This window comes from Saitoella complicata (assembly GCF_001661265.1).
Source record: "Saitoella complicata NRRL Y-17804 unplaced genomic scaffold SAICOscaffold_31, whole genome shotgun sequence".
Taxonomy (NCBI): Eukaryota; Fungi; Ascomycota; class Saitoellomycetes; order Saitoellales; family Saitoellaceae; genus Saitoella; species Saitoella complicata.
Window position 1 is genome coordinate 1 of NW_017567022.1, and position 24823 is coordinate 24823.

At 51.5% G+C, this 24823-nt stretch overlaps 9 protein-coding genes across 9 annotated transcripts; 4 read left to right on the plus strand and 5 right to left on the minus strand.

Moving 5' to 3' along the window:
• Positions 1-2542: 2542 nt before the first annotated feature.
• Positions 2543-3085, minus strand: SAICODRAFT_47046 (uncharacterized protein; the record flags this gene model as incomplete). Its single annotated transcript, XM_019168878.1, has 1 exon — positions 2543-3085. A coding segment is annotated over one exon (543 nt), but the record flags the coding sequence as incomplete, so codon positions are not given.
• A 701-nt stretch (positions 3086-3786) lies between these two features.
• Positions 3787-4433, plus strand: SAICODRAFT_22165 (uncharacterized protein). The gene is made up of 2 exons (XM_019166523.1): positions 3787-4121; positions 4176-4433. The coding sequence occupies exons 1-2, from the start codon at positions 4008-4010 to the stop codon at positions 4365-4367; spliced, it is 306 nt and encodes a 101-aa protein (XP_019020869.1). The 5' UTR covers positions 3787-4007; the 3' UTR covers positions 4368-4433.
• Positions 4434-5218: 785 nt separating this feature from the next.
• On the plus strand, positions 5219-6300 carry SAICODRAFT_62771 (phytanoyl-CoA dioxygenase; the record flags this gene model as incomplete). The annotated part of the gene is made up of 4 exons (XM_019169942.1): positions 5219-5493; positions 5547-5767; positions 5820-5974; positions 6028-6300. 4 exons carry the CDS (start codon positions 5219-5221, stop codon positions 6298-6300), a joined length of 924 nt encoding a protein of 307 aa, XP_019020870.1.
• Positions 6301-9156: 2856 nt separating this feature from the next.
• Positions 9157-10792, plus strand: SAICODRAFT_22167 (uncharacterized protein). Its single transcript, XM_019166524.1, has 3 exons — positions 9157-9186; positions 9238-10273; positions 10329-10792. Exons 2-3 carry the CDS (start codon positions 9599-9601, stop codon positions 10569-10571), a joined length of 918 nt encoding a protein of 305 aa, XP_019020871.1. The 5' UTR covers positions 9157-9186; positions 9238-9598; the 3' UTR covers positions 10572-10792.
• Positions 10793-11220: 428 nt separating this feature from the next.
• SAICODRAFT_62747 (kinase-like protein) lies at positions 11221-13052 on the minus strand (the record flags this gene model as incomplete). Its single annotated transcript, XM_019169938.1, has 4 exons — positions 11221-11792; positions 11844-12077; positions 12132-12286; positions 12334-13052. The coding sequence occupies 4 exons, from the start codon at positions 13050-13052 to the stop codon at positions 11221-11223; spliced, it is 1680 nt and encodes a 559-aa protein (XP_019020872.1).
• A 2072-nt stretch (positions 13053-15124) lies between these two features.
• On the minus strand, positions 15125-15793 carry SAICODRAFT_28103 (uncharacterized protein; the record flags this gene model as incomplete). The annotated part of the gene is made up of 2 exons (XM_019167090.1): positions 15125-15608; positions 15654-15793. The coding sequence occupies 2 exons, from the start codon at positions 15791-15793 to the stop codon at positions 15125-15127; spliced, it is 624 nt and encodes a 207-aa protein (XP_019020873.1).
• Positions 15794-16047: 254 nt separating this feature from the next.
• SAICODRAFT_189461 (uncharacterized protein) lies at positions 16048-17021 on the minus strand. The gene has a single exon (XM_019166037.1). The coding sequence runs from the start codon at positions 16707-16709 to the stop codon at positions 16185-16187; it is 525 nt and encodes a 174-aa protein (XP_019020874.1). The 5' UTR covers positions 16710-17021; the 3' UTR covers positions 16048-16184.
• Positions 17022-19282: 2261 nt separating this feature from the next.
• On the minus strand, positions 19283-21169 carry SAICODRAFT_73921 (Thioesterase/thiol ester dehydrase-isomerase; the record flags this gene model as incomplete). Its single annotated transcript, XM_019170901.1, has 6 exons — positions 20908-21169; positions 20601-20851; positions 20326-20548; positions 20152-20270; positions 19788-20098; positions 19283-19734 (listed from the first exon to the last, which is right to left on the minus strand). Exons 1-6 carry the CDS (start codon positions 21031-21033, stop codon positions 19283-19285), a joined length of 1482 nt encoding a protein of 493 aa, XP_019020875.1. The 5' UTR covers positions 21034-21169.
• A 2778-nt stretch (positions 21170-23947) lies between these two features.
• On the plus strand, positions 23948-24788 carry SAICODRAFT_28105 (uncharacterized protein; the record flags this gene model as incomplete). The annotated part of the gene is made up of 3 exons (XM_019167091.1): positions 23948-24024; positions 24139-24179; positions 24232-24788. The coding sequence occupies 3 exons, from the start codon at positions 23948-23950 to the stop codon at positions 24786-24788; spliced, it is 675 nt and encodes a 224-aa protein (XP_019020876.1).
• Between the last annotated feature and the right edge of the window lie 35 nt (positions 24789-24823).

The window sequence follows — 24823 nt, forward strand, 5'->3', positions numbered from 1 at the left end:
AACCCTAACCCTAACCCTAACCCTAACCCTAACCCTAACCCTAACCCTAACCCTAACCCTAACCCTAACCCTAACCCTAACCCTAACCCTAACCCTAACCCTAACCCTAACCCTAAAAAAGGCATTGCTTGAGGAGAACCTGGAGAGTTTAGTGTATGAGTATGAAAGGTATAGCACTGTCACTGCTTACATCCATACTCTCCTCCCCTACAAGACTTACTTCGTCTCAGCCTGGGTTGATGCTGTTACTCACCTTGGTTCCTCGGTGACATCGCGAGCTGAAGGTGCCCACACCCTAACCCTAAGTCACATTCAGGTCAGCACGGGTAACCTCATTACTGTCGTCGATCGTTCTCGGTCCTTCATGGAGGAACAACACCAAGAGATCCTGGGCAAGGTTGCTAAGGAGAAGATAAGTGCTGCGACTTCTTTAACAGCTCCTTTCTTTGCCGATGTCAAGTACAAGGTTTCTGCCTTTGCGCTGGACATGATTGAGCAACAATACATCCTTGCACGTCGGGAGTTGGCCACCGAGTTCAGGTTGCCCCACATGTCGGGGTTACATGAAGCTAGTTTTTGGTCTACCCTGCGCCCATGCCATCATCGAGGCATTGGAGGGAGATCGTGTTCTCTCTATTAATGATATACACGGGCACTGGCATCTTGTCCTCGACGAAAACTACATTAAGGGGCCTGCAACTCCTGACACCAACCGACAAGTTCGTGATCCTCAAGTCTTCAACGCTAGAGGACGCCCGAGGGGCTCTCAAAACCGCCGACCAGCCAGGCCACAAAGCTCAACTCAGCGAGATCCCAGTGCCTTTGAGATCGTTCAGGCCCCAGCAAGGCTCTGTGGTTTATGCAGGCGCCCCAGCCATGATCGGAGGACATGTGAGCTTCGTGGAACCCAAACACCAAGCCAGACTCAGCATCCTATTGCTCCAGTGAATGGTGGGCCATCTCAACCTTGGTTTGTACCGTCCTACGATCCCCTCGAAGCTGCTCCGGTGCAATATCAGTTCTATGGCCCTCCCCCCGGGGTGCCATGGAATTACTTTGGTGGGTATGGGCACTGAGGAGTCCGTGGGAGTGTTCTGGTTTTTTTTTGTACATACTGCTAATGTAAATAATATTATCTTGTCGTGTTCTGCTCTGATCTCTCCGATTTGGCAGCTGCGGCGCCGAATCCGCGCGCGGGGTGTGTTACGAAGAGAATGGGGTGTGCCAGGATCAGGACCCATAACTATGGACCGTGTGCTATTGTCGCATATCTCACCGAACATTTCGAACCGTTTGCGACCTTCCTAGGCCTTCAATGGAGTTGTTCTGTTGGTTTTACGGTGAGGGTTTACGGAGCATGTGCAGCTACCTGCAGATTGCGACAGGCATTTTGCAACCAGCTGTAGTGTCGTCCGGCTGCGGCGTTTACTCATACGTCGAGTCGCGGTTGTGCCCTTGAGCTTCGCTGGAATCGAATGGGTAGGGAGAGTCTTCAACATCCAAATCCGAACGCCCGACGGTGGTGTCGTAGATGCGTTCAGGATGATGTTGTATGGACATCTTGTCGAGTTAGGAACCACGCAGTTAGGTAACCCCCTCTTCACTGGCTGATTTATGTGGCTGTCTTAGCCGGGCACAGGCTCTGTGTGTTGGTTATCGTAGGCAAAGTTTCTCAAGCGGGCAGTTTCCTCCAAGGGATTGAGACTAAAGCCGGAGACGGATGTCAATGTATATGATCGTGTCCGATGCTACCAATGTTGGAGGTACCCCACGTAAGTGTGTAAAAGGTCTGATTCTTCCAGTAGAGAGCGAAGCTCCCTTATATCTAAGCAACTATACTATGATACAAAGGTATCAGTGTAGGGTAACCTAGGGCCTGTAGCCCTGCAGAGGCGGTTTCACTCAGCGTGCCCTGCAACATACCCCGTGGGCCGTGGAGGTGCGATGAACGCGACTTGATTCTACGGTAAGCCTGTCATAGGAACGAATCCAATCACACCAGGCGTAGATATTCGAGAATTTGTGAAGATGTGTTCATGATTGCTACCGTACATATACCAGTGTCGAACGGCAACTCCGAGAACATGCCCCGTCATTTCCTCCTCATTGCCACCAACGTGCCGATCATCTCCAAACACCCGCTACAAGCACTCAACCCACAACTTCGACATCTCCTCCCGTCGTCACCTGAACCCTTCACCTTACACGCCTCACACCGCTCCTCCTTCCGCTTACCAAACAACTTCCCCTTCCCCTTAGACCGTGCCCAAGTATCCTTGCCCGTGCACTTCCCGAGATGAACAGCAACATCGTCCCAACCAGACAACCCCACCAACCGCCTCCCAAGATCATAGTTCAACAGATCACTCCATCGACTCATTCTGACTCGTGCCTCCCTCCCCTCGGGTACCCACACAACATCCCCGCAATTCCCGTCTTCCAGCCTCCAAGGTTCAATCGCTTGCCGCACGACGTCCACCGCTCCAATCCTCTCGACATGTGGAGTGCACTCGCACCCTCGTACCCCGACGCCGCCGGCATCGACGAGCCACGCGGCTCCGCAATGATAACAGAACCCATATCCGCAAAGACAGGAAACGTGTGCGCACCCATCCTTCAGTTCAACCCAACGAGTACAATTTGCACATTGACGCCATCCTCGCTCCGCCGCCAAATGTAGTAACTGCAGTGCCGATGTCATGTCACATGTACGATCGGGGTGTGAGGTAGCGTAGCATTTTGTGCAGACGTCTTGATTGCAGTGAGGACAGGCCGGTGAGGTGCTGACATCCGTTCGTGATCCGACAAAGGCACCGCAACGAGCGCTAGGGCAGTACACTCGTTCGCGAAGCGCGACAGCCCATTCTCTCTCCTTCTCGCTCCATAGTAGACACTCCGTGCCATTCAGCACCATATCCGTTCGTAATCCTTCCATCACTGGTCTTTGGCAACAGCGAGGCGGATCAGGGGAATCGAGTGCGTTGAGAAGATAGGTGCGTAGACATTTGAAGTCGTAGCCGTGACCGCAAGGCGCAACGTGAGTTCGACTTTCGGGCGAGCTGATTAAGCAGAGGTTACACTGGAGGTATGTGTCGCCAAGGGAGACGCCGCTGTCTTGGCGTTGAGTCGTAGGGGAGATGTTGCGCAGATCGTGGAACGCTGCTTGATGTGTAAGGAAGGGATTGGTGTTCGTAGGCATCGGTGTATATACCTCGCGTGGATAGGCATACGAAAATGGTGAAAGCGTTGTCGTCGATGTCGGCAGCTGGTCCACCAAACCCAATCCTCTCCTCTCTACAAACTCCCTGAACTCATCCAAACCATCCATATCGTCAACAATACCCTCATCCAGCACCCGCTCTTCCTCTGGCTCAGCAATGTATGCCGGCGCCGATCCTTCTCCAACCGCGTCTCCATACGTCGGCAATTCTTCCTCTGCCTCCTCGTGTCTCTCACCCGTCTGCGTTCGCAACACTTCTCTCATCTCCTCGAGGTACACACGATACACGGGAATGATCTCGGCGCTCAACGGATCATTCGGCGTGATGGATGCGAGGTAGGACTGAATCTCATTAAGTTGGAGCCGTATGGCTTCGTGATCGAAAGCTTGGTGCTGGGAATGAGGTTGAGAGAAGTCCATCGTATCGTTGACGTTGCGTCGCTCAACAGCGGACGTTCAGTTGTGCGAGATGCTTGTCATGGACGACTTCAGGTGAGTTGAGGTAGACATGACGTTCCATGGCTGAATAGAGTTGCGACTTCGGTGAGGGCCCGCGAACGTCACCAGTTGAAGCCGTCGTAGCCGAGGAGCCGTCGCAGCTGGGTGGGTTCTTACCCTAAGGGAAAGTTCTCTTATACGAAGATCCTTTCTTCTCGACTGATCGCCATGTACATCTGCTGGACACAAACTTTCGCGAGCAAACCCTTTGACGTCATATCCACTCACGCAATATAACACCTAAACGTCTTCAGCTGAACTTCCCTAACACCATCCGCTATATATCGCTATGCTAAACATCCGCTTGGCCAGATCGACTTTGATCTCTACCTCCAACAGACTGGCCATGGGCGGTCTCCGCTTCGTAGGCACCGGCTCCCAGATGTCGGACAACGATCCTGCCGTACGTCGCTCTCGTCTTCCCCCCCCTTTACTCCCTTACTAACAGCGACCTTAGAAACTCCAACGCGCGAAAGAGCGCCACCTCAAAGGCGAAGACAAGGACAAGCCCATGGACGACGCTCCCGGGTGGAACGAGACCTTGGCGAGTACGAGTGAGGCGCACGTCAAGGCTGATAAGGAGGAGGGGACTATGGAGGAGTTCCAGAAGAAGACGGTGCAGCATGTTTCGAAGAAGCACCATGAGTAGGATCTGACGAGGAAGGCGGAGGACCAGAGAGAGGAAGAGAATGCGTGTAAGAGTACCGAGGGCTGTAATGTACGTATGGATAGGTAGGAAGGATACCCGTATATATACCCTGGTTATATGACTCCTTTTTGCACTCGCAGCCTAATCCTTTGGGACTATGTCGGTACGGGTGGTGTTATCAATCGGCAGCGTTGAAGGATCGGACTGACGGTGTACTCCCTGGACGTCAACTTCTTGCCCTTAAAGCTCCTCCGTCGTCACTTGATTCTACTAGCATGAAGTTCACGAGTTCGATCACGTTGATACGGATCCCTTTCTTGATCTGCCGGGTGAAACGGGACGTATGCATATGTACCGTGCACCGTACACCCGCACCAAGACAAAAAACGCGAAGGAAGAAAGCCCCAGCTCAGTATTACCTATCCTACAACGTCTGGATCTGAATCCGTACTTGAGTATCCCTCCGACGCAAAGTACTCAAACACGAACTCAAGTCTTGGTTCAGACCCACGACTTCCATCCTCCGCCTGAAACTCACTTGCGATGAACATGTCCATTCGGCGCGGTATAGGTCGAGCTTCCCTGACCGTTGTTGTAGTATGTGGAGTTGTCGGACTTCTGGTAGTAGTAACTCCAGTTCCTTTACCAAGCTGTCAGCCCATCCTTCAGCGAGTTCCAACTTCACACGGGGCAGATGTCAGGAGTAAGGAGGAGAAGGGAGAGCTTTTGACTAGTTCACACGGTCTCAGGGGTCCGGACGTTCCTGGAATGGGCAAGTCAATCGACCGGATGGTGCAGGGTCCCGCCCCGCCCTTACCCCGCACCCCGCTGGTTGATCTCCAGATCCAACAATGACGGCCTCACCAAACACCCTGACAATCCTCCCCCTCTCCCCCGCCGAACACTCCACCCAACTCCTCTCCCCCCGCTCCCTCCAACACGCCCTCGAAGCCCTCCACCGCGACGGCATCGTCGTCCTCTCAAACGCCGTATCCCACGGAAGCATCGATGCGTTGGAAGCGCGGATGTTGAGCGATGTAGACGTGTTGAGGAAGAAGGACGGGGATGCTATGCCGTATAACTATAACCGGGGGAATGTGCAGCAGGATCCGCCGCCTGTTGTTGAGTGCGTTCCCTTCTCCCTTTCTCTTTCCATAGTGCTGACGGGTGCGACCATAGGTATTTGAAGAAAGACGTCTTCATGAACCCCTTCGCCGCACACCTCGCAACACACTACCTCGGCCCCACCCCGCATCTCCGGTTCAACAGTGGTAACACCGCCCTTTTCTCGCCCGAGGGTGCACGACAACCCGTCCACACGGACGCCGATTTCGATCATCCGAAGATCCCGTTTGCGGTCGTGGTTAATGTCCCGCTCGTCACCATGACCCCCGAAAACGGTACTAATCATCCCTCCCCCAACCCGCAAGCTGATACTTAACCCTAACGCAGGCTCAACCGAACTCTGGCTCGGAACCCACACCTTCACAACCCTCTCCCACCAAGAAGGCGCCCACGGCGACCGTGCGAGTGGTCGGATTGTGGAGTCTGGACTGAAGGAACGGAGGAGTGCTGGGATTGGTCCCATTCAAGGGACGATTCCAAAGGTTCGTGACGTTAGGGGAAAGTGAGCAGTGTAAATGCTAACGCATCCACGCAGGGCTCAATCATCATCCGTGACCTCCGCCTTTGGCACGCAGGTCTCCCAAACCACACCCACGCCCCCCGCATCATGCTCGCGCAAATCCTCTTTGCGTCATGGTATCGGAACAAGATGTCAATCACCCTTCCCCTCGCTGCTAAAGAGATGGTGGAAGGATGGGAGAGGGAGACGGGAGTGAGGGTGGAGGCCGAGTGGGTGGAGGGGGATGGGGAGGGGTATTTGGAGAGGGCTAGGTTTGGGAATGATTATGACTTTGATCAGGAGGCTTGATTGTAGATATCTTCAGGAGAGAGCGTGAATATGGAAATTGTCTTTGGTTGTCCCGGCGAGCGCGTGAGAGCTGTTGTGCGCATACAGTACACTTTGATTCTCCAGACAAACTCCCATACCGTAAACCGGCTAGATACTGTACATCGCCAATGTGATCGCCCTCTTATAAATCCTCCTCACATATCTGAAGGATCTGAAAGGGCCTCTTTGGGACGAAGAGACAACTCACCATCTGGAGTATCTACATAACCCAATTCCGGGGCTTCACAAAGGCCGGGTTAGGGGGAGAGGGTTCTTGCGGGGGCAAGTGTGGATGGGGTGTTTGAAACGAGGGGGAGGAAGGTTGTTTTGATGTGATTGTGCTTTGTTATTTTTGCTTGGTTAGCGGTGTACGATTTTGATATCTGGATTATTGCTACGATCTTGAGAATGTGCGATAGGGGGTGAGGATGGGAGGCGTACGGAGATCACATACATTGGACTATCAATACACTTCAACTGCTATCATATTACACATTCGGGGTTCATCGTCCTTCTTTAATTCGCACAGCGTCGATGTAGAAAGTCACATCGCAATCGTCCTCTTCGAAAAGACGTAGTCGGTCACGAAAGTGCTGTACGTGGAGTCATCTAAATTTCAGCATACGACGAACCTCTCGTCTCCAAGGAAGAAGATTCGGCATTCAGGTGTGGTCGATGGCAAGTGGCAGGAGTTATCTTGCCACGTATGACTTTGAGTCCAAGCCTAAGGGGATCCCTCGAACTGTGTGAATGCCCAAGCAGTTTGTGGATGAGGGTAGAGTTGACGTCGGATTTGACGTCGGATCACGAGAAGTCGAAGACAGGCCATGGAAGGCTTTCAAAGAGCATCGCGGTCCAGAGGAAGAGAAGGAAAATATGTATCTCGTTGTCTCAAGGATATGCGCCGCTTCGTAGAAGTTCCCCCGGCTGCAGAGCTATGGTGACTGGTTCTCCGTCAATCTCGACACTCGATGAGGACCTTGGACATACCGCATTCAAGTCTCGACTCATCTTTGTGTGTAGTGATGTGAGGCAACACGAGGTACGACCTCGGCTGCTACATGGTCACCTTACCCGACGACGTACCATCTCAGCGTCTCATCACCGGGAACAACAAGGATTCGCCGGTCAAGTGTAACACAGTCATCATACCGACTTGAGTTTGCGCTCAGACGCATGACTGAGGTTGTGGTGATGAGGAGATGTGTGTACCCCGAGCAGGTTGTGGATGAAGGAAAAGCTCTGCCGCATATCCGAAACATTGGAGCCATACCATAGCCAGGGATTTCAAGAGGGACACGATGCCGAGAAGGAGGACGAGGATTCCATGAAGGTAGGCCTTTATCTCTTGCTCCGTGAGGTTCCTCTGGTTATGGAGTTTCCTGAACGGGTGTGTGTGTAGACGCTCGATACTCGAAACAATAACCGGACTTGGTCGACTGGCGCGCCCGTCTTCTGGGGTGAAACTCTCTGAGGATCATTTCATCTTGCGAGGTTCTTTCGACTCGTCCGAGGAATACAAAGAACGTCGCAGGATAAAACCACCCTCAGAGTTCGTGAGCATCCATGATCTGGCTTTCTCGATGTCGTCGTCCTGAGCGAGCGAGGTTTGCGTTAAACAAGGAGCTCCCCGTAAATTCGCGATGAACAGCAAGCAGCAATGACCTCCTTGCTCCGAGTGACCGGGCGTCTATCGACAATTCAAGCCTATACGCATCTCCATCATCCGATCTCGTTGGTAAGTGTCGCGAGCGCTGAGTGATGTGTCCGCATTCGTGCAACAGGAGGACCGCAGAAGCCGGAGTACCTCGGTAAATGAAGGTAACATACGGTCCTCACCCTGCGCTTGCCAGGCGTTGACGAATTGCGTCCAAGAAGGAAACAATCCCTCGATCGATGTTGGTATCGCCGGCGTACCTTACCGTAAGGCTTCTATGAACCTTTCTTAGTAAGAATCCTAACGTGCTTGTTCTCACCCCATCCTGTATCATACCGCTCAGGCAACACTCCCCTCCGCGGCAATGGCAATCAACCTCCTCGTGTTCACGCCGCTCCACCGTGTCGCACCGTATCTCGATCTCTCGATGACTCCAACGCTACGTCGTACGCTCAACACAAGTCAGACAGCAGAGCGGCATCCATCCATCTGGGCGTAGGCCAAGCTTTCCCTACGTTCCTCCACCTCCGTCACTGATCCGATGAATCCCGATAATGGGCCGCGATGGATGCAGCGCCTCTCTCCTGGTAGGTAACACAGCAAACAACATGTAAAATGGGTAGATGCGTCCCGAAAAGCAAGTCCATGGGCAGAGGCATAACCCACATAACGCCTCTCTCATCGCAGTTTTCATAGGAATAACTCGAGAAGCGGAGTGTACGCGTCCAGAAAACCAGTTCCACGCACTTCACGGCCAAAAACAGTCGGTACCGATCCATCAAACGGTCCATCACGCGTCTGGCCTTTCGACCCGATCCCTCCCGGATCGATCGCGCTGTAACGACGGTATGAATCCATGAAAGGTCCGTCATTCAGCCCCAACATGTAATTGTTCATTCGGACGCAGCTTGTTACTATTTTTGGCGGTTGGTGAGATATGGCAGAGGGCCGTTGTTGCAAGGTCGTGTCGTGGCTGGATAAGGTTTGCGGAGGTGTGCGGGCCGGAGATTGGAGAAACTGCTGTCGTAGAAGGAAAAACATGATCGGTTTTTGCTTTCATGGGTTTAGTTCTTGTTGAAAACGGACCGCGTCCATCTGGAATCAGAGTCGACGACTCCAAAACCCGACCCAACACCCCACCATAGCATGTAACGTCGAAACATCCTCGGCTTGTCAGAGCTGTCACGTCAGTTCAAATCGACAGAAAGGTAAGTACTCTCTTCAATTGCTCCTGTTCGCTTCTGATCTCCGGATATCAGCGGCAGGCCAAGAATAGCAAGGACATGTCGCGGACGTCCCGGACCGATGCCATGAAACCTTCTTCAGCCCTCACCGCATCCATGGCAATCTGCCGAGATCTCTTGCGCTGAGGACATGCGCTCATTTGCGCGTGCCATGGCCCTCACGATCCGGGCCGTCCGATACGGTCCTCCTCCGCCTTCTCCGTCTGTTCGTTGACCTTGGCCATGGTTCTTCGACCCAACGGCTGCCTATAAAGGCTGCCGTCGTCCTCCGTCTCTCTCAATCTCATCAACCCACACCACACTCCAAGAACACCTTCGTTCTACAACTCTCTCGCTTCTACTTTCGTTCACACAACTACAAACAAATCAACCAACAATGAAGTACCTCACGCTCCTCGCCTCAACTCTCCTCGTCACCTCCGCCCTCGCCGCTCCCGGCTACGAGTACAAGTCCGAGGAAGAATGCACGACCACCTCTTCTGAGGAGTGCTACACTACCACCTCTTCTGAGGAGTGCTACACTACCACCTCGGAGGATTGCTACACCACCCCGACCCCGTATGACTGCTACCCCGTCACCGTCTGGTCCACTTGTTACGAAACCGACACTTGCACAGTCACGGACATTGAGTACACCACTGAGTACAAGACATGTACCGAGACCGACTACTCGACTTGCTACGAGGAGACCACTTGCTACGACACTTGCACCACCACTGAGTACTGCACCACCACCGAGGTCTCCTACTGCACCGAGTCCGTCTGCAAGACGCCTTACACTACCTACGTTTGGGTTCCCCCGTCATACACTGAGTCCTCTTGCTCGACTGTTTACCCTTGTGGCTATACCGTTCCCACGGAAACTTGCACGACTACTGAGACCTCCATCTGCTACGAGACCACGACTTGTTACGATGAGGTGACCTACTGCTACACTGACCCCGGCCCGACCGTGACCAAGGAGGTCGAGGTTACTTGCACCGACTACGTTTACTCCACCGAGTGGTGCACTGAGACCTACACCGACTTCTACACCGACTGCTCTACCTACGTATGTATCCCAACGGCTCTGTTTTCCTCGTTCGTCTGCTAACAAACGTGCTTAGATCTCTTACTGCACGGAGACTTGCACTGTCCCGTACACTTGCACCGAGACCGAGACTTGCACTGTCACGGCGACGCCCAAGACGGAGACTTGCACGTACACCTCGATCGACTACTGTTACTCCACCATCTACGATGAGTGCACGGTGACCGAGACCTGCTACGAGACTGTCACGGCTGACTGCAAGCCCACGACCACCGAGTGTGAGCCCACCGAGACCCCTTACAAGAAGGGATGGTTCTGAGCGAGTCGTTAGTGCGGAAGGAGTTGATGGAAAGCTGATGAGATGACGAGTTCTACTTCTTGGTCTTTTTCTTCGTATTTTTGGTTTTCTCTTTTCTTGACCTCCGATCTTTTGAGCTGGGAGGTACCACTCTTTCTGCATTTCTCAGCGAGATGAGTCGGCTTGATCTTCTTTTTTAGTACAGTTTTTCTTGGATGTGCGTTCGTTCGTGTTCGTACTTTGTCGCGTTTAGGGGATGTCAATTGAAGTTTTAAGTGGATGACCTTTACGTTCTGAATTTTCGTAGATCATCTCGCGCCGTGCTTCTCTAAAAGGCAGGACTTGGATGATGAGGTTTACTGCAGCACCGAGGTTCCTACGCCTGTCCGCTTACTGTCTCCACGAGAAGATATGGCCACGGCGACTCGACGATATTGATAATAGCATCTACTTTTAGCTACCTGTTGGCGTAAACAAATGGAGAGAATGCTCCATTCTCACCGATGTCATGAAAAAATAGATATCACCATGATGCGCCTTCTTCCAACAATGGATCGAGCAGGTTAAAGATGCTGGGTATGGTCATCGTTTACTCCGAGATGCCAGCTCTCGAGTATATTCGATCTCTGTTAGGTCCTCGGACTCACTTCCGTCGCTGTAAGAATGTCAGTTAAGCTCCGTGACAAAACTGGAAACACAAACTTACCGGCGTCGTATCGATTCCAACAGTAACGGTCCTCGCCGCTGCGGATGCCATGCCACTTCCACTCTGTGTCGTCGCAGCGATCCTGCTTCGAAGCGAGTACCCCTGGCTTCCACCAATCGTATTGCCTTTAGCCGGACTACTCCTCACCGGTGTCCCAATGCTCGTGCTCACACTCGTCGTACTGCTCTGACCACTGCCAAACGTACTTGGCGATATCTTCGATGGCGCATTCCATTTGGGTAAGTCGGGTAAGGGACGGCCGGAAGGTGCGAGGGGTGATGCAACAATCGTAGACGTCACACGGGCGCGAGCTTTAGTTGGCGACTTGGAGCGGACGACGCCTGTGACGAAGTCGTGTTGCAAGGCTTCCATGGGCGTCATACGTGCGTCCGGTGACCACTTCAGACACTTTGTGATGAAGTCCAGGAAGGAATCATCCGCAGCCGTGAACTTGAGCGCTTGTGCCAATGACTTCGTCGATGGGCGTCGAATCTTTCCCTTGGAGCTCTTGTGAAGCTTCGGCTTCAGGTTGCTCTCTATTGATACTCATTAGCAACTGTCCCTCGTCATCTTCTCAACCACGTTACCGAAGAAGATCCGTCTCCGATCCGACTTTTCAATCAAATGCCTCTCCGGCGGACCAAAAATCTCCATAATGCACGCCAACTGCTCTTTCTCATCCTCACCAGGAAAGATCGGAAAGCCCGTATACAGTTCCGCCAGAATACATCCCAAACTCCACATGTCAATCGGCATACCGTAGTTCATGCCAAGAATGACCTCGGGCGAGCGGTAAAAGCGGGATTGGATGTAAGTGTAGACTGTGTCGATCTTGTCAGTCAAAGACTCGGGCTGAAACAATTACTGTCACATACCTTTCTCATTTTCGAAACACGAACTTCCAAAGTCAATGGTGCGGATCTCACTGCTGAGGGAATGCGACAGCAACACATTCTCCGGCTTCAAATCACAATGAATGACCTTGTGCTTGTACAACAGGACCAAGCTTTCCAACAACTGGATCGTAAACCTATCTCAAACGTTAGCAAAGTCTCTCGTATCGATGATATCACAAACCTCCTGATCATCTCCAACGAACACCCAATAAACCCATTCCCCTTCACAAACTCATACAAATTCATCCCCAACAACCCAGTCACGATACACAAATGCCCCCTAAAATAAAAGTCATCCTCGACCCTAACGACTCTCGCCACATCGTCCGGATCCCAATCCGTCAGTCGGCGCAGGATATCGACTTCGATGACGGCTTGTGCGTGGAACCGCTTCTTGTTTCGGATGATTTTGATGGCGACCCATTGTCCAGATTTCCAGTCAAGACATCGGATGACGGAGCCGAATGAGCCTTTACCGAGCATGTCGACGCATTGGTAGCGGTATGCGAGATGATCTCCCATGACGGGTAAATAGTCACCTCGCTCGTCGTCATACCCAGCACCTGCCTCTCCCCTCGCAATATCACCCTGCCTCTTCTTCGTCCCCGGAACGCCCGTGAACCAAACAGGGTTGTAATCCCTAATCTCCCCAACCTCATACAACGTCAAATCCGCATCCCTCAGCTCACGTTCCGTTAGTTCCCTGCCACGCGTACTCCGCTCCCACAACTCCTCGACGAGACGTTCTTTCTCCCGTTCGGCTGCGTCGGCCAAGTGTTTTCTCCCGGTTTGGAGGTTACGCATTTCTGCGTCCACCGCAGCGATGTTAAGCTCCTTGACCTCGACAACAGTCCTCTCGACCTTCCCCGGACTCGACCACGGCAACGGCGGCGGTCCCATCGCGTCCAATCCAAGTTTATCGCCCTTCCCGAACCCAAATCCGCCAAAACTCAATTTCCGGCGTCGTTCACCATAACTCGTCGGCGGCGCAGACGGTAGAGGTGGAACAGGATCCCCAAGCACACTCTTTCTCTCCTTCTCCTTCCTGGATCCAGACCGCGACAAGGATTTAAAGAATCCCTTGACCTCGGATCCGGCCTGTGCGAAACTCATACTCTTCTCCTTTCTGTGACCTCGAATTTTCTCACCGGGCGCGTGTGCGCTTGAGGTCGGGGGGTACGGTTTGGTAACTGAATGCAGGCCGTCTGCCATTGAGATACTCTTGTTGAGGGGTTTGGGTGGTACGTGCTTGGATGTTGCGGTGGGCGTAACTGGACTTTCCTCTCTCTTCCCTCCCCCGCCAAAGAACGTATACCGCGATGCCGTCAAGGGAGTTTTCAACTTCCTCTCCTTATCGACAAGTCCAGTCCCACTAAACTTCTTCGGTGTCTCAAACCCGGTAGCCAGCGGCGTCCCAGAAGACGGCGGTCGACTTCCTACTCCGACACCCTTCGCCGACTTGATCGGTGATTCACCAACCTTGATCCTACCACCCATCGCACTCCCCGGATTCTTGAGGTAATACGGCGGCAGAACCAGGGGCTCAAGCGCAGGCTTCGATCGTTGCTGAGAAGTTGTCGAAGAGGTAGTACCACTTGGTGGTCGTGCAAATGGTGTAGGGCGTGTCTGCGTTGTATGCGTGACAGGCGAAGGTCGTTGAAACGGTGTCGGTGGTGTCGAACTTGGCATATTACTACTCCGTACCGGTTGCACTGTCGCCGAGACGTGCCGTAAAGTCCGTGTTCGCGGACTCTCCCTCCTCCCCGTGCCAAGTCCATCCGCCTTGGTTTCACGTAGTGCAGTCGCTACTGAGCCCGTGCTTGCGTATGATGCCGATGGTATGCGGGTGCGAGATGTGGTTGTTGGTGGTTGTCGCGGGGTAGCATTCACGCCCGGTTTGGACGTCGTTGGGGGTGTCGTCCCTTCCGAACGCAATGAACCGCGCACAGGTGTAGAGGCCGTTCGAACAGACGATTGGTACCCTGACGGAGCGGCATTCATGCCAGCCCCACTCGCCACCCTCCCCGCAGTCGGACTGATCACACTCGCCCTACTCCTAGCCAAACTCGCCTTCGTAGGCTGCATCACCCGCTCCAGTCCCTTCGGTAAGGCTGGGACGGGCGGGACCTCGAAGGCCTGGTCGAACATGTAAGCGCTTTTCCGGCGTGAAGCACGGTCTGTTGGTGATACGGTCCGGGTCAGAGTTGGTTTCCGCGGGCTTGACATTGTTGCCCGTGGTGGCTTGGGTGCACTGGTCCTCTGGTGTAGTGTTTGGGTCGACCCAAGGTATACGGCGTTTACGCAGGGCGGTGCGAGGAACAGGACGGGGTGATATGCTAAGGAGCAGGAGAATAAGCATGAGCATGAAAGTGCTGAATAGTAAGAATAAGATCGCATTTTGTCCTTCCATGGAGGCTACTGAAGACATAAAAGACTGCTATGGAATGATCAGAATAAAGAGTATCAATGAAAGAAACTCACTCTCCGGATCCAATGCTCCTGTAAACCCTTGTCTCAACCGTACAAAGACCAACAAACTGTATGGATTCATCTCAATCTGATTGATACTATTTATAGTAACACCATTCGTACACATCGAAACAGCTTCAATGCTGGGATCCAGCGGGACTCAACGGTCCTTGTCAACAATGCCTTCCCAGCTGTTGGTGATACCAAACCCAAGGTCCTCATGCTCTTCATTCTCAGCATCCTCATTGATGGAGTAGAAATCAGGTTAGGGTGGAGGGTTCTGAAGGGCATGCTTGGAGTCACGCTTAGCCTGCTTCGCCTGAATGCAGGGCTGCCTTTTAAATTCCCTCTCCTCCACAATCAGCTCGTCTTGGAATTTGCGTTTAACAACAATAGTCTTCACGATCAAGTCTTCGTCTGCGTCGTAAGGGCTTGAGTTTGCTGAGAGATGGGACGTGAAGCAGTCGTATTGAGGGTCGAAGGTTACAAATCAGTGAACTGTGTTAAAGACTCTTGTGTACCGCGCAGGCAGCAGCGCTAGGGTGGGCCACCAGTAGATTGGTCTCTTCATGCTCGTCAGTGGCGCCATCGTCCACATTGATTAGAGTAAATGCAGGCGTCTGATGGTGACCGGTGTTGTCGTTAGGGTGCATGTCGACTTCTTCGACATCCTCGATAAACTCGTCGGGGTATGTGGACTGCACCAAACCTTTGTCCTTATCGAGGAGAACAGGAGGACGCATGTTGTGTTTATCCTTAAAGAATACCACGAGCTCGTCGTAAAAGGGACGAACTTTCAGGATTTTCTCCTTAAGAGTAATTCCATTACCGCGGTCACCACCTCCTGTAGCGCAAGCAATGGCATCTGCTTTACCGAAGGCTGCATTTAACGTGGTATGCTTGTTTTTGATGGCGACCCGGTCGAAACCGGACGAATCCTTAAGTGCACCGGTAACATCTTCGTCGCAATACTTGTCGTACCAACCCCTGAACATCGGCTTTCACTCCTGCCATCTTGTTTTTATGCGTCACGGTTCCACTTGTGAACTGAGGGAAACCGTGATCTGCATCGTCCGTCGAAAGCTTCCACGGCTCTCAGCAGTAGCTGAATCCTTCTTGCGCTGCCTAGCATCCGCGGCAGCGGAGAGTTGAGTCTGGTTCGACTGGCCCATGATGAAACTGGGGCTGTATGCTGGAGTATATGCTAGCTAATAGAAGCTGTAGCGAGTGTTGAACTGGGAGAGGTTTTTGTCGATGGTGGTTAGGGAGTTCACTCGACATCCTTAATGGAGTTAGGTCGGGTATTCAGGGGTTAGAGTTTTCCGGGCAAATCTAACTTTTTGCGGTTTAACCTAGGGGTCCTGATCATTCCAAACCCCCGTTTGTTCAATACCACACCCCGCGCGCCGAAAATTGAGGAGATCAGAGCAGAAACAAGAGGAATAAAATTATTTACAGTAGCGATATGTACACAAATAAATTCCTGACGCTCCTACGCTTCCATCAAGGTCCATATGGACCAAAATAATTCCTAGGCGGGCCCGGAGGAGGCCCGTAAAACCTTTAATGCCCCGGAGCACCCATGGGAAGGTTTCCACCAGCCATAGATGCCATCGGGGGCAATGAATAGCCGACTGAGGGTCCTTGAACTGGATGCCCCGATTGGGGAGGGTAATCGAAGCGAGGCTGTAAGGCGGGTAGACCGTGGAAGGGCATCAGAGGAGCGTCGAGGGGGTTGTAGGACGGCACAAACCATGGTTGAGAGTAGCCATCATCCACCGTACCACTTGGAACCGGAGTTTGGCTTGGCATCTGCACGTTACGGAGCTCACATGTCCTCCGATCATGCCCGGGCCGGCTGCAAAAACCACAGAGTCTTCTTGATGCTTCAACGATCTCAAATGCGCTTGGGTCTCGCTGAGTTGAGCTGAGTGGGATGTTGCGGGATCGATTTTGAGATCCCCTCGGACGTCCTCTGGCGGTACTGAAGGGCGGGTCTCGGACTTGCTGCTGAGTTGTGTCCAATGTGGGTGCCTCAATGTAGTTCTCGTCGAGGACAAGATGCCAGTGCTTGTGTATGTCGTGCATTGTCAAGACCCGGTCGTCGGCCAATGCTTCAGTGATTGCATGCGCACAGGGTTAACCGAAAACCCTCTTCAGGTAACCACGGCAGGTCGAAAGGGTGAAATTGGTGGCGAGCGAACGACGTGCGAGAATGTACTGCTCCTCAATCAACCCCAATGCGAAGCCCGAAACCTTGTACTTGATATCGGCGAAGAAAGCGCCCAAAGTCGGTGGAACACTCACCTTCTCGTTGGCTATCTTCCCTATTATCTCCTTGTGTTGTTCCTCCATGAATGCCCGGGAATGATCCACGACGGTCAAGAGATTGCCTGTGCTGACTCCAATGTGACCTTTGAGACACTTGTGAGCACCTTCAGCACGGGAAGAGACTGACGATCCGAGGTGAGTGACACGCTCAACCCAGGCGGAGACAAAGTAAGTCTTGTAGGGGAGAAGGGTCTCGACGTATGAAGTAACAGTCCCATACCTCTCGTAATCACGCATCAAATCAGCGAGATTCTCCTCGAACTTCTCCTCCGTCAAGGATTTCATGAGCTCCTGCATGGTATTGAAGAAACCATCCCATTCCTCCTTAGTGCGGAATGCACTTTTGCAGTTCGTCACCACATTCTTCTCAATGTGCCAACGACATAACAATTTGGCGGCGGTGGGGAATACCTTATCATTTGCATGCATAAGGGCAAGCTCGCGGTCCGTGACGATGACAAGAGGTGTAAAGTAATCCATCAGCTCCGAGTACATACACATTGCCCAGAGATAGTCCTCCCGAGTCTCCCTAGAGAGGAAGCACAATGCTGAGGTGAACGAAGTGTTGCAACAAGTCATCCCGACAATATGAAGGAGGGGCATCTCAAACTTGTTGGTTTTGTAGGTGCAATCCATGACGAAGACATTTCGAAAGCGTTTCGTGAAACTGATAGATTGTGGGTGGGTGAAGATTAGGCCGGTAATGCGATTTTCGTTGTCCACCCTCTTCCGGAAAGGCAGGCCTTCTTCTTCGAGTTTGTCTAACAAGGCAACAATGGGTGTACGCCGGGCAAGATTCTTGACGCGAAGGTCGCGCTTGGCGTTGTAGATGTTGCGGCGCAAAAAGTCTGGGTTGCCCTCCGGGTCCTCGCGTAGGGCCACGGCAATAGTCCTAGGCAGCGCACCTGCCTTCGTCATCCTCTCAGTGTCTTTGATCTGGGTGGCTGTGAGTTTCCTGTGCTGGGGGAGTGCCGTGGGATCGATTACGGGCTCATGGTTGTGCTCCCCGTTCTTTGTCGATAACTCCCAATCTCCTGTTATCCCAGAGAGCTTGCCAACAAGCTTGAAAGGGCAGCCCTGGGCCTTGTGGTTTGATTTGCGCTGACGGGAAGTGCGGTCAAGATTATGGCGATTTCTATACTCGCCGCCACGGGTACATTTTAGCCATACTTTGCCGGGTTTGGATCGCTCAGTTGAAATGGCATAGCCACGGGGCTTGGCCCAGGCCTGGCCATAATTCTTGAGCTCTTCCAGGGTAGGGAAAGAGGCATCAGGTGGAGGATCCATTTCTGTCTCCTACAGCTGAGTTTAATGCTGTTTTGTGTGGTTGTTATGCTCTGATCTCCTCAATTTTCGGCGCGCGGGGGCGTGGTTTGAAGATTTAGCGGTGTGGAATGATCAAGACCCTTAACCTAGCCTCCTTAGCCACTTGAAACCTAACCCTAGGGCGGTTTTCAGCGAGGTTTAAGCACCTACGTTCAAGCGTGGGTGATCAGAAACAAACCGTCTAAACCTCCATTTAAACGTCATTTAAACGTCATTTCAGCGAACTCGCTACATTTAAATCTGACGACCCTCAGTGATTATTGCAGGGCGGCTGAAGCACCGTGGGACGGTGTGACAGACCTTTCGTCATAGCTGGGCTTTCTCACCCAAGGTTGGTTTTCTAAATCCGCCTGGGGCTTCGCACTATGTCATTAAAATCTCACAGGAAGTCGCTCTTCCGAAGATGTCATATCTCGCTGAGGACAGGTACGGACTGTGAGATGAGGCCATAAAGGTGTAGTCCCAAGAACGTGTGGGGGAGCGGGTAACACCTGAGAAGGGCTGTGCACTTTTCTTTCCCACATCGCACAGAGACATTCTTTAGTTCATTGTGGCTACCGGGTTAAAGAGACATCTGGTTGGAATTGGGAATGGAGATTCAGTCATGACTGTTGCACTGGGTGAGAACGAGGATCTATTGCTGATCGATTCACGCCAGCTGGTAGGTGCGAACAGGAGTTAACCTCTATATTATGTACAGGCGCTCTTGTACCGTAGGTTCCCTTAGACTAGACTCTTTGCCACTTATCATCTCAACAATCGCATCATTTAGATCATTTCCTAGTTAGACCTTCACCTACGCCTAAGCATAAATCCTTTAAACCATGGCGATACTAAGTTTCATACCTGAGAGGTGCATTGCCAGCGGAGATGATAATCAATAGTGTACTGTATCCTCCATTCCTAGAAAGAACTCCCTAATACATACTGCTGTCGTTACCGCATGAGCAGCTGACATCAATGCAATATGGGATCGACCACACCGGCTAAATGATATATTTGAGCTACGCTTTCGGATCAAAACGACCTTTCTCAAATTCCTCGAACTGCCGCTCTTTCTCTGCTCCTCCGGACTGCTGCTCTCTTCTCAGCGCCATCACAGACCTCATCGCATCTCCGTAGTTGACAGCAGCAATCTGTTTCAGTGTGCCCTTCTTCTCATCCTTTACTCTGAAAGCATAATGGAAGACGCAAGTGGTTTGCCGTTCGCCAGTGAGCGGATCGATAACCTCAGCAGAGACTGAAACGGAAAAGCTGCCCCTGTCGACATTAGAGTACACTACTCGTGAGTGAAAATCGAGTATAGAACCGATTGGTACAGGCTTCTGGAAAGCAATGGAGGAGGAAGAGGTGAAGATAGGTCGAGCATGAGCAAAAAGAGTCGCGGTTGCATGAGCAAGGTCGAATGACTCACGCATGAGATAACCTCCAAACACATTGTTGTGAATATTGCGCTCTGTGTACCGCATCAGCAAGTAAGGACTCGTCGCATGGGTACGGAAAACATACCTTGAGGATGACAGATATTCACTCGCCTTAGAGCAGTCTCTGCTGGCGTAATCTGATCGGGGGATCTTGAGGGCTGAACGTGAAAGGGATCATGTGTCATACTATCCAGATGCTCCTGACCTAGCCATACTGAGTGGATACGTGCAACTTCTTCCTGCGTCGGCGGTTCTCGAGATAAAGCGTGACTACGATGGTATGAGGCACGCTTCCGATTCTCATTGCCAAGGCTGGCGATCAGCTTCTCCTTTTCAGATTCGACATGTAGAGGGTTGATCGACACGGGTTTATTGGTTAATGGGTCGCGTGCAACCCTGCAAGTCATCATTAGTTGCTGACGCGTGTAGCATCCGGGCTCATGACTTACATCGTGAAGTTCGATAGCAAGATCGGGGTGGATTTTGACACGTCGCCGTCTTCGGGTAGTTCCTCCACTCTGATCGTTATGTTCATCGACGATTTTCCGACATATGCCACGTGTCCCGACTGCGTCGCTTGTCAGCTCCTGACGTTGTCTATACCCGGTCCATGATTCGCATACCAGCTTCAAGTCTTTATCCGCAGTCAAAGGGTTCAGCAAATCAATCCGATCGACACTAGCTGTGACAATTCGTAATGGTAGGGTATGGACGTCGCCATCTTCGCAATGTCTGTAGGCAATCATCCCAGATAAAGCGTCCAGATCCTCGAAGAGTTTTCCCAACCGCAGTCCGCCCCACGTGTTTTGATAGTCTTCGCGCATCTCCGCATCGCTCGAAAAAGGACTGTATACAAAATGTAAGCTTCCTGAGAGGAAAAGTGAGACAAGATACATACAGAACACCTTCGACGTAACTCTCCGCCATGCGCTTGGGGATCAATTTCCGCTTCGTTGACTCTTCGGCCTGACGCATGGCTTGAAGACGAGTCGACCATAAGGAGTTGGTAAAAGAGGTTCGGCTGCGCAAGGGTTTATGCTCTTCTGTTGGTTTCGGCGAGGCATTGCTGTCATAGGTGCTGAATTGTCGCGCCGAGGAGCGGTGAAGGGTTTGAGGCCAAGACCGCACGAAGGAACGAATACGAACAGTCTGATCTCGTATCAGCATGCTTCCTGGCCAACAACGTGCCAAACAGTCAAGCTCACCTTCGTTGCCTTGAAATTTCTGAGCATTTCCACCTTTCTTGTCTTCCTGGAGGTCGACCGCCGTGCAGTTCGGACGTACGTCCGCACGCCTAATTCGGGAGAGCGCGGTCTGAAGTCATGAGGCATCCATTGTCGGCAGCTGCGAGAGAGACCGGAGAAGGTTCTTCCGGAGACTGCCCATGATCCTGTTCACACCTACAGACTTGGAATGTAGAATACAATGGTACTTGCTTAGCCAAAGGTTTGCTTCGATATTCTTCATTTTCAGCCGCGCTGAGTAGTTATTCAGCTTATAGTCGAGTTCTAAAGTCATGCGAATCACGTGTAGCGCGCATGTGCGGGGAAAAAGTTGTAGACCCCGAGAACAAAAACCCTTAGTACTCGACGACTAAAGGTCTAGGATTGATGGTTGAGGTCGATCCTGAGCCAGGTCAACGGAGGGCATCTTCTCGTGCCTCAAAACCCCGGATTCGGCACACCGTCGAGGTGCCACCACCAGCTACTGCCCCACCGCGGTTCCCGCGCAGCAAAACCTGTCAACCTACACCCAGCGTCTCCAGCAATTCGAGACGTGATTCAAGCGTCCGATGATGACGAGTGGACTTGCAGAACGATCCTCTCTGCCCTGAAGACATCTCCGCTTCCGACCATGCCCTTGACGTTGCGTACCAGATCATCTGCGGTTCGACAAAATCCTTGATGTCTCGACTGCGCTCCGCTGAAGACTTCGAGCAATAGAAGGAGACCGTTGCAGACCTTCAACAGCATGGGGCAGGTAAAGGGAAGAAGTGGGCTGTTCATATTACGCTCAAGACTGATTTCAGACCTGAGACCTGCCGACGGTACCAGCGGTGAATTCGACGGTGATCTACCCAATGAGAATAAGGGTGGACGCAAGGATAAAGGCGAAAAGAAGTACGGTAACAACCTTACGGAGCGTATGCTGAAGGATATTGAGAAGGCAAACGACATACTGGTTCTTAATTCTGTAAACGGTAGACTTGTGCTTTTCGGTCCATTCAGCAATGTCACTCACAGGCTGACCACGGAGCGAATTGTGAAGAACCAGAGTGCGCACCATATCATGAACTCGTTTACCTACCATATGATGACGCGTCCTGGTCTCCTAGGCCCCTGGTTGTCGAGTATGAAGGGTTTTTTGTTTCGACGTTTGCTACCTTTTTTCGGATGCGCATACCCACACGTGATTCGCATGACTTTAGAACACGACTATACCCGCAGGTCAGCTCCTAGTTGGTCTGTCAGCTGGTGTGTACGAACCCAGTGGGCACGAGAGGAAGGGGAACGAGATGAAACCGGGTCGAGTGTGGGCAAAGGGAGCTACAGCATCAAAACATCAAAGGCCTCAATATTGACTCGGAACCTCAGACTCCAATGTGCCGAGTTTGCAATTGATGACGAGTCGAGTTATCGATGCGTATGCCCCGGGTGCCATCGGATTGATCATGACAGCTACAGCTATGTATATACGGGACGTGTCTGTCCGTAACCCAGAAGGTCGCTCGGGGCTATGCTTTGTGACAACCAATTAGGAGATCAACCCGAGTTCTTAGGCACTATAATGCCCAACATTCACTAGGTGGGCCTCTAAAAGATGCTCCATATCATGGCAGGTTCCATCAGGCATTATTTATACATTATGACTGAAATGCCACATAACAAACACGCCCACACCTCTCTACGTTCGTGAGAATCATGTTATTAATTCCCGGTTGATCCATGATTCAGAATCGTGGATTTCGGGACCCAAGCCACGATTTTTATCCCGCATAGTCCATGACTTTATTCTGCATAATCCAGGAAACAATCGCAGTTCTATAGACCAGAAGAGTGAGATTATGAGGCAAAGGAGAGTTATTTTGGGTATTTGAACAGCTACGACAGTTATAAACAATGGCCATATGGGTCAGAATGTTAGTACATAGGATACCAAATAAATCTCCCGTGCCTCATAATCTCACTCTTTTGACCCAGTAGTACTGTAAATTTTGCTCAGCTTATGTCGCATTTTCCCACGACTTTTACCTGGATCATCCTGAACAAAGTTGCGGGTTACGCGCAATGGGGGTAGTCAATCCTCTACAAAAAATAATCGCGTAAGTTTTAATCGCGCGGTTGCCATGGCTACTATGCATAAACATCGATTATTTTTACGAGAACGACGAGCAGGGTCGTAAAAATAATCACTTAAAAAATAATCGCCTAGGGCGAGCGGATGCGCCCAATTAGGAAATTCATGCAGATATCACCCAGGGTCTGCGCATGATCTGCGTAGCCACGTTGCTCAACCTGTCTCGAGGCAAACTCACCACCATGGATATTCACGTGAGCATGCCTGCTGAAAAAATAATCTGTCTATGTTTTGCAAGGGTTGGTCAGACCTTAGCGTATTATCCCCTGAACTATAATCTGATTCGCTGTAAAGTTTGTAGAGGATTGACTACCCCCAATAACATCGTGGATTATGCAGATCAAAATTGTGGTTTGGGTCCTGAAATACATGATACTCACGACCGTAGGGATAAAATAACTCAACGCATATAGATGTTCTTTTCGTAATTTGTAAGGTACTTTGCTGCGACTTTTTTTCTGGCAGTGATGATCCATAATTTTATCTGGGATTGTAATAGGGTAGTCAAACCTTGGTAAGAAATCATCCGCTTAAATTATAGTCGTTTGTTGTCATCGTAACCGCGCGCTACATGAGACCCAAATATGACTTGTTTTTGTCACCTCTCAAAACTGGATGTATGATAACAATTTATCAAACTATAAGCAGATCATGTGGGGGGGTAACAAAAAGCGAAGACTAGAATAATTATGCATAGTACATGCATATGTAGGGGTGATCAAACTCGAGAAACTATGATTGCAAGAATCAGAATTTAATACTGCTTAGAGTCTACTAAGCTTGACTACCCCTAACCTATGAAATCTTTATTAGGTTCAATTCATAATGTCAAGGATCGTAATCCACGATTTTGTCTGGGGTTTCTGCCAGGGAAATCGTGTTTGAATCATGATTTTTCCGTTTGAAAGGCCTCCAAATAAAGTTACTGCCCTACGACTTGAAAAAATATGGGATTTGACTCTTGAGTGAGTAAGACATGTACTTGTTACTCAGTCAGCGCTCGTACGCCTAACCCCTTGGTCCTGCCCAAGGGAGTAGTGGTCTGCTGTTGATCCCTCGCACTGCAACTCGGCTCATAGCATCGCCATTGCGCTTGGGATCAAGTGTATTTGCGTCTTTAGTACGTCCAAGTCCAACTCTGACTTCAAATCCGACTCCGACTCCGACTCCAGTTCTGACCCGTTTGGCGGATGGAACGGTTATCAACTACGCATCTCGTGGCTGTAAGGCCTTGGCCGAGTTCACATCTGATCTCGCTTCATCCGATAAGGGTAAGCGACGTGCTGTTGGGCTCGCTCGTCCACCACCTGGTCAACTCGGATCAGCTCACCCACCAGTACCTCCCAGACCTCCGGCGAAGCAGCGCAAAATCAGTTCTCACCCATTTGATGCTCGCCCTGTGCCCACAAATTTTAGCCAGAGAGTGAAACAGAAGCATTCAGAGCCTGACAACGACTTAGCACCTGTTGCTGGGGATAAAAAGCGTGTGCTGGCTGTCGCTGCGCACAGGAATAACGCCAAAGCCAGACTGATGGAGATGGAATCGCAGACGTACCCGGAGTCCAGCATATTTGAGGACCATTTCACACATGAAGATTCTCCTGTCCCTTCGTCACTTCGGCGCTCAGGAAGCTCAGCACTTTCCTCAACTTCTGCAAATGCTCCACCTGGATGGATATCGTGCCCCCCCAGCGACGGCGTTGCCCCCCAAGGCCACTATCTAGACTAGCCAACACTCCCTCAAGTATCAACAGCATGGTGGAC

What these genes read in the sequence shown, in the direction of transcription:
- SAICODRAFT_22165 (XM_019166523.1), top strand. Translation starts at nt 4,008, where the DNA reads ATGCTAAACATCCGCTTGGCCAGATCGACTTTGATCTCTACCTCCAAC. An exon ending in TGTCGGACAACGATCCTGCC is followed by an intron (nt 4,122 to 4,175) that starts GTACGTCGCTCT and finishes CAGCGACCTTAG; the next exon opens with AAACTCCAACGCGCGAAAGA.
- SAICODRAFT_22167 (XM_019166524.1), top strand. Translation starts at nt 9,599, where the DNA reads ATGAAGTACCTCACGCTCCTCGCCTCAACTCTCCTCGTCACCTCCGCC. An exon ending in ACACCGACTGCTCTACCTAC is followed by an intron (nt 10,274 to 10,328) that starts GTATGTATCCCA and finishes AAACGTGCTTAG; the next exon opens with ATCTCTTACTGCACGGAGAC.
- SAICODRAFT_189461 (XM_019166037.1), bottom strand. Translation starts at nt 16,709, where the DNA reads ATGCACGACATACACAAGCACTGGCATCTTGTCCTCGACGAGAACTAC.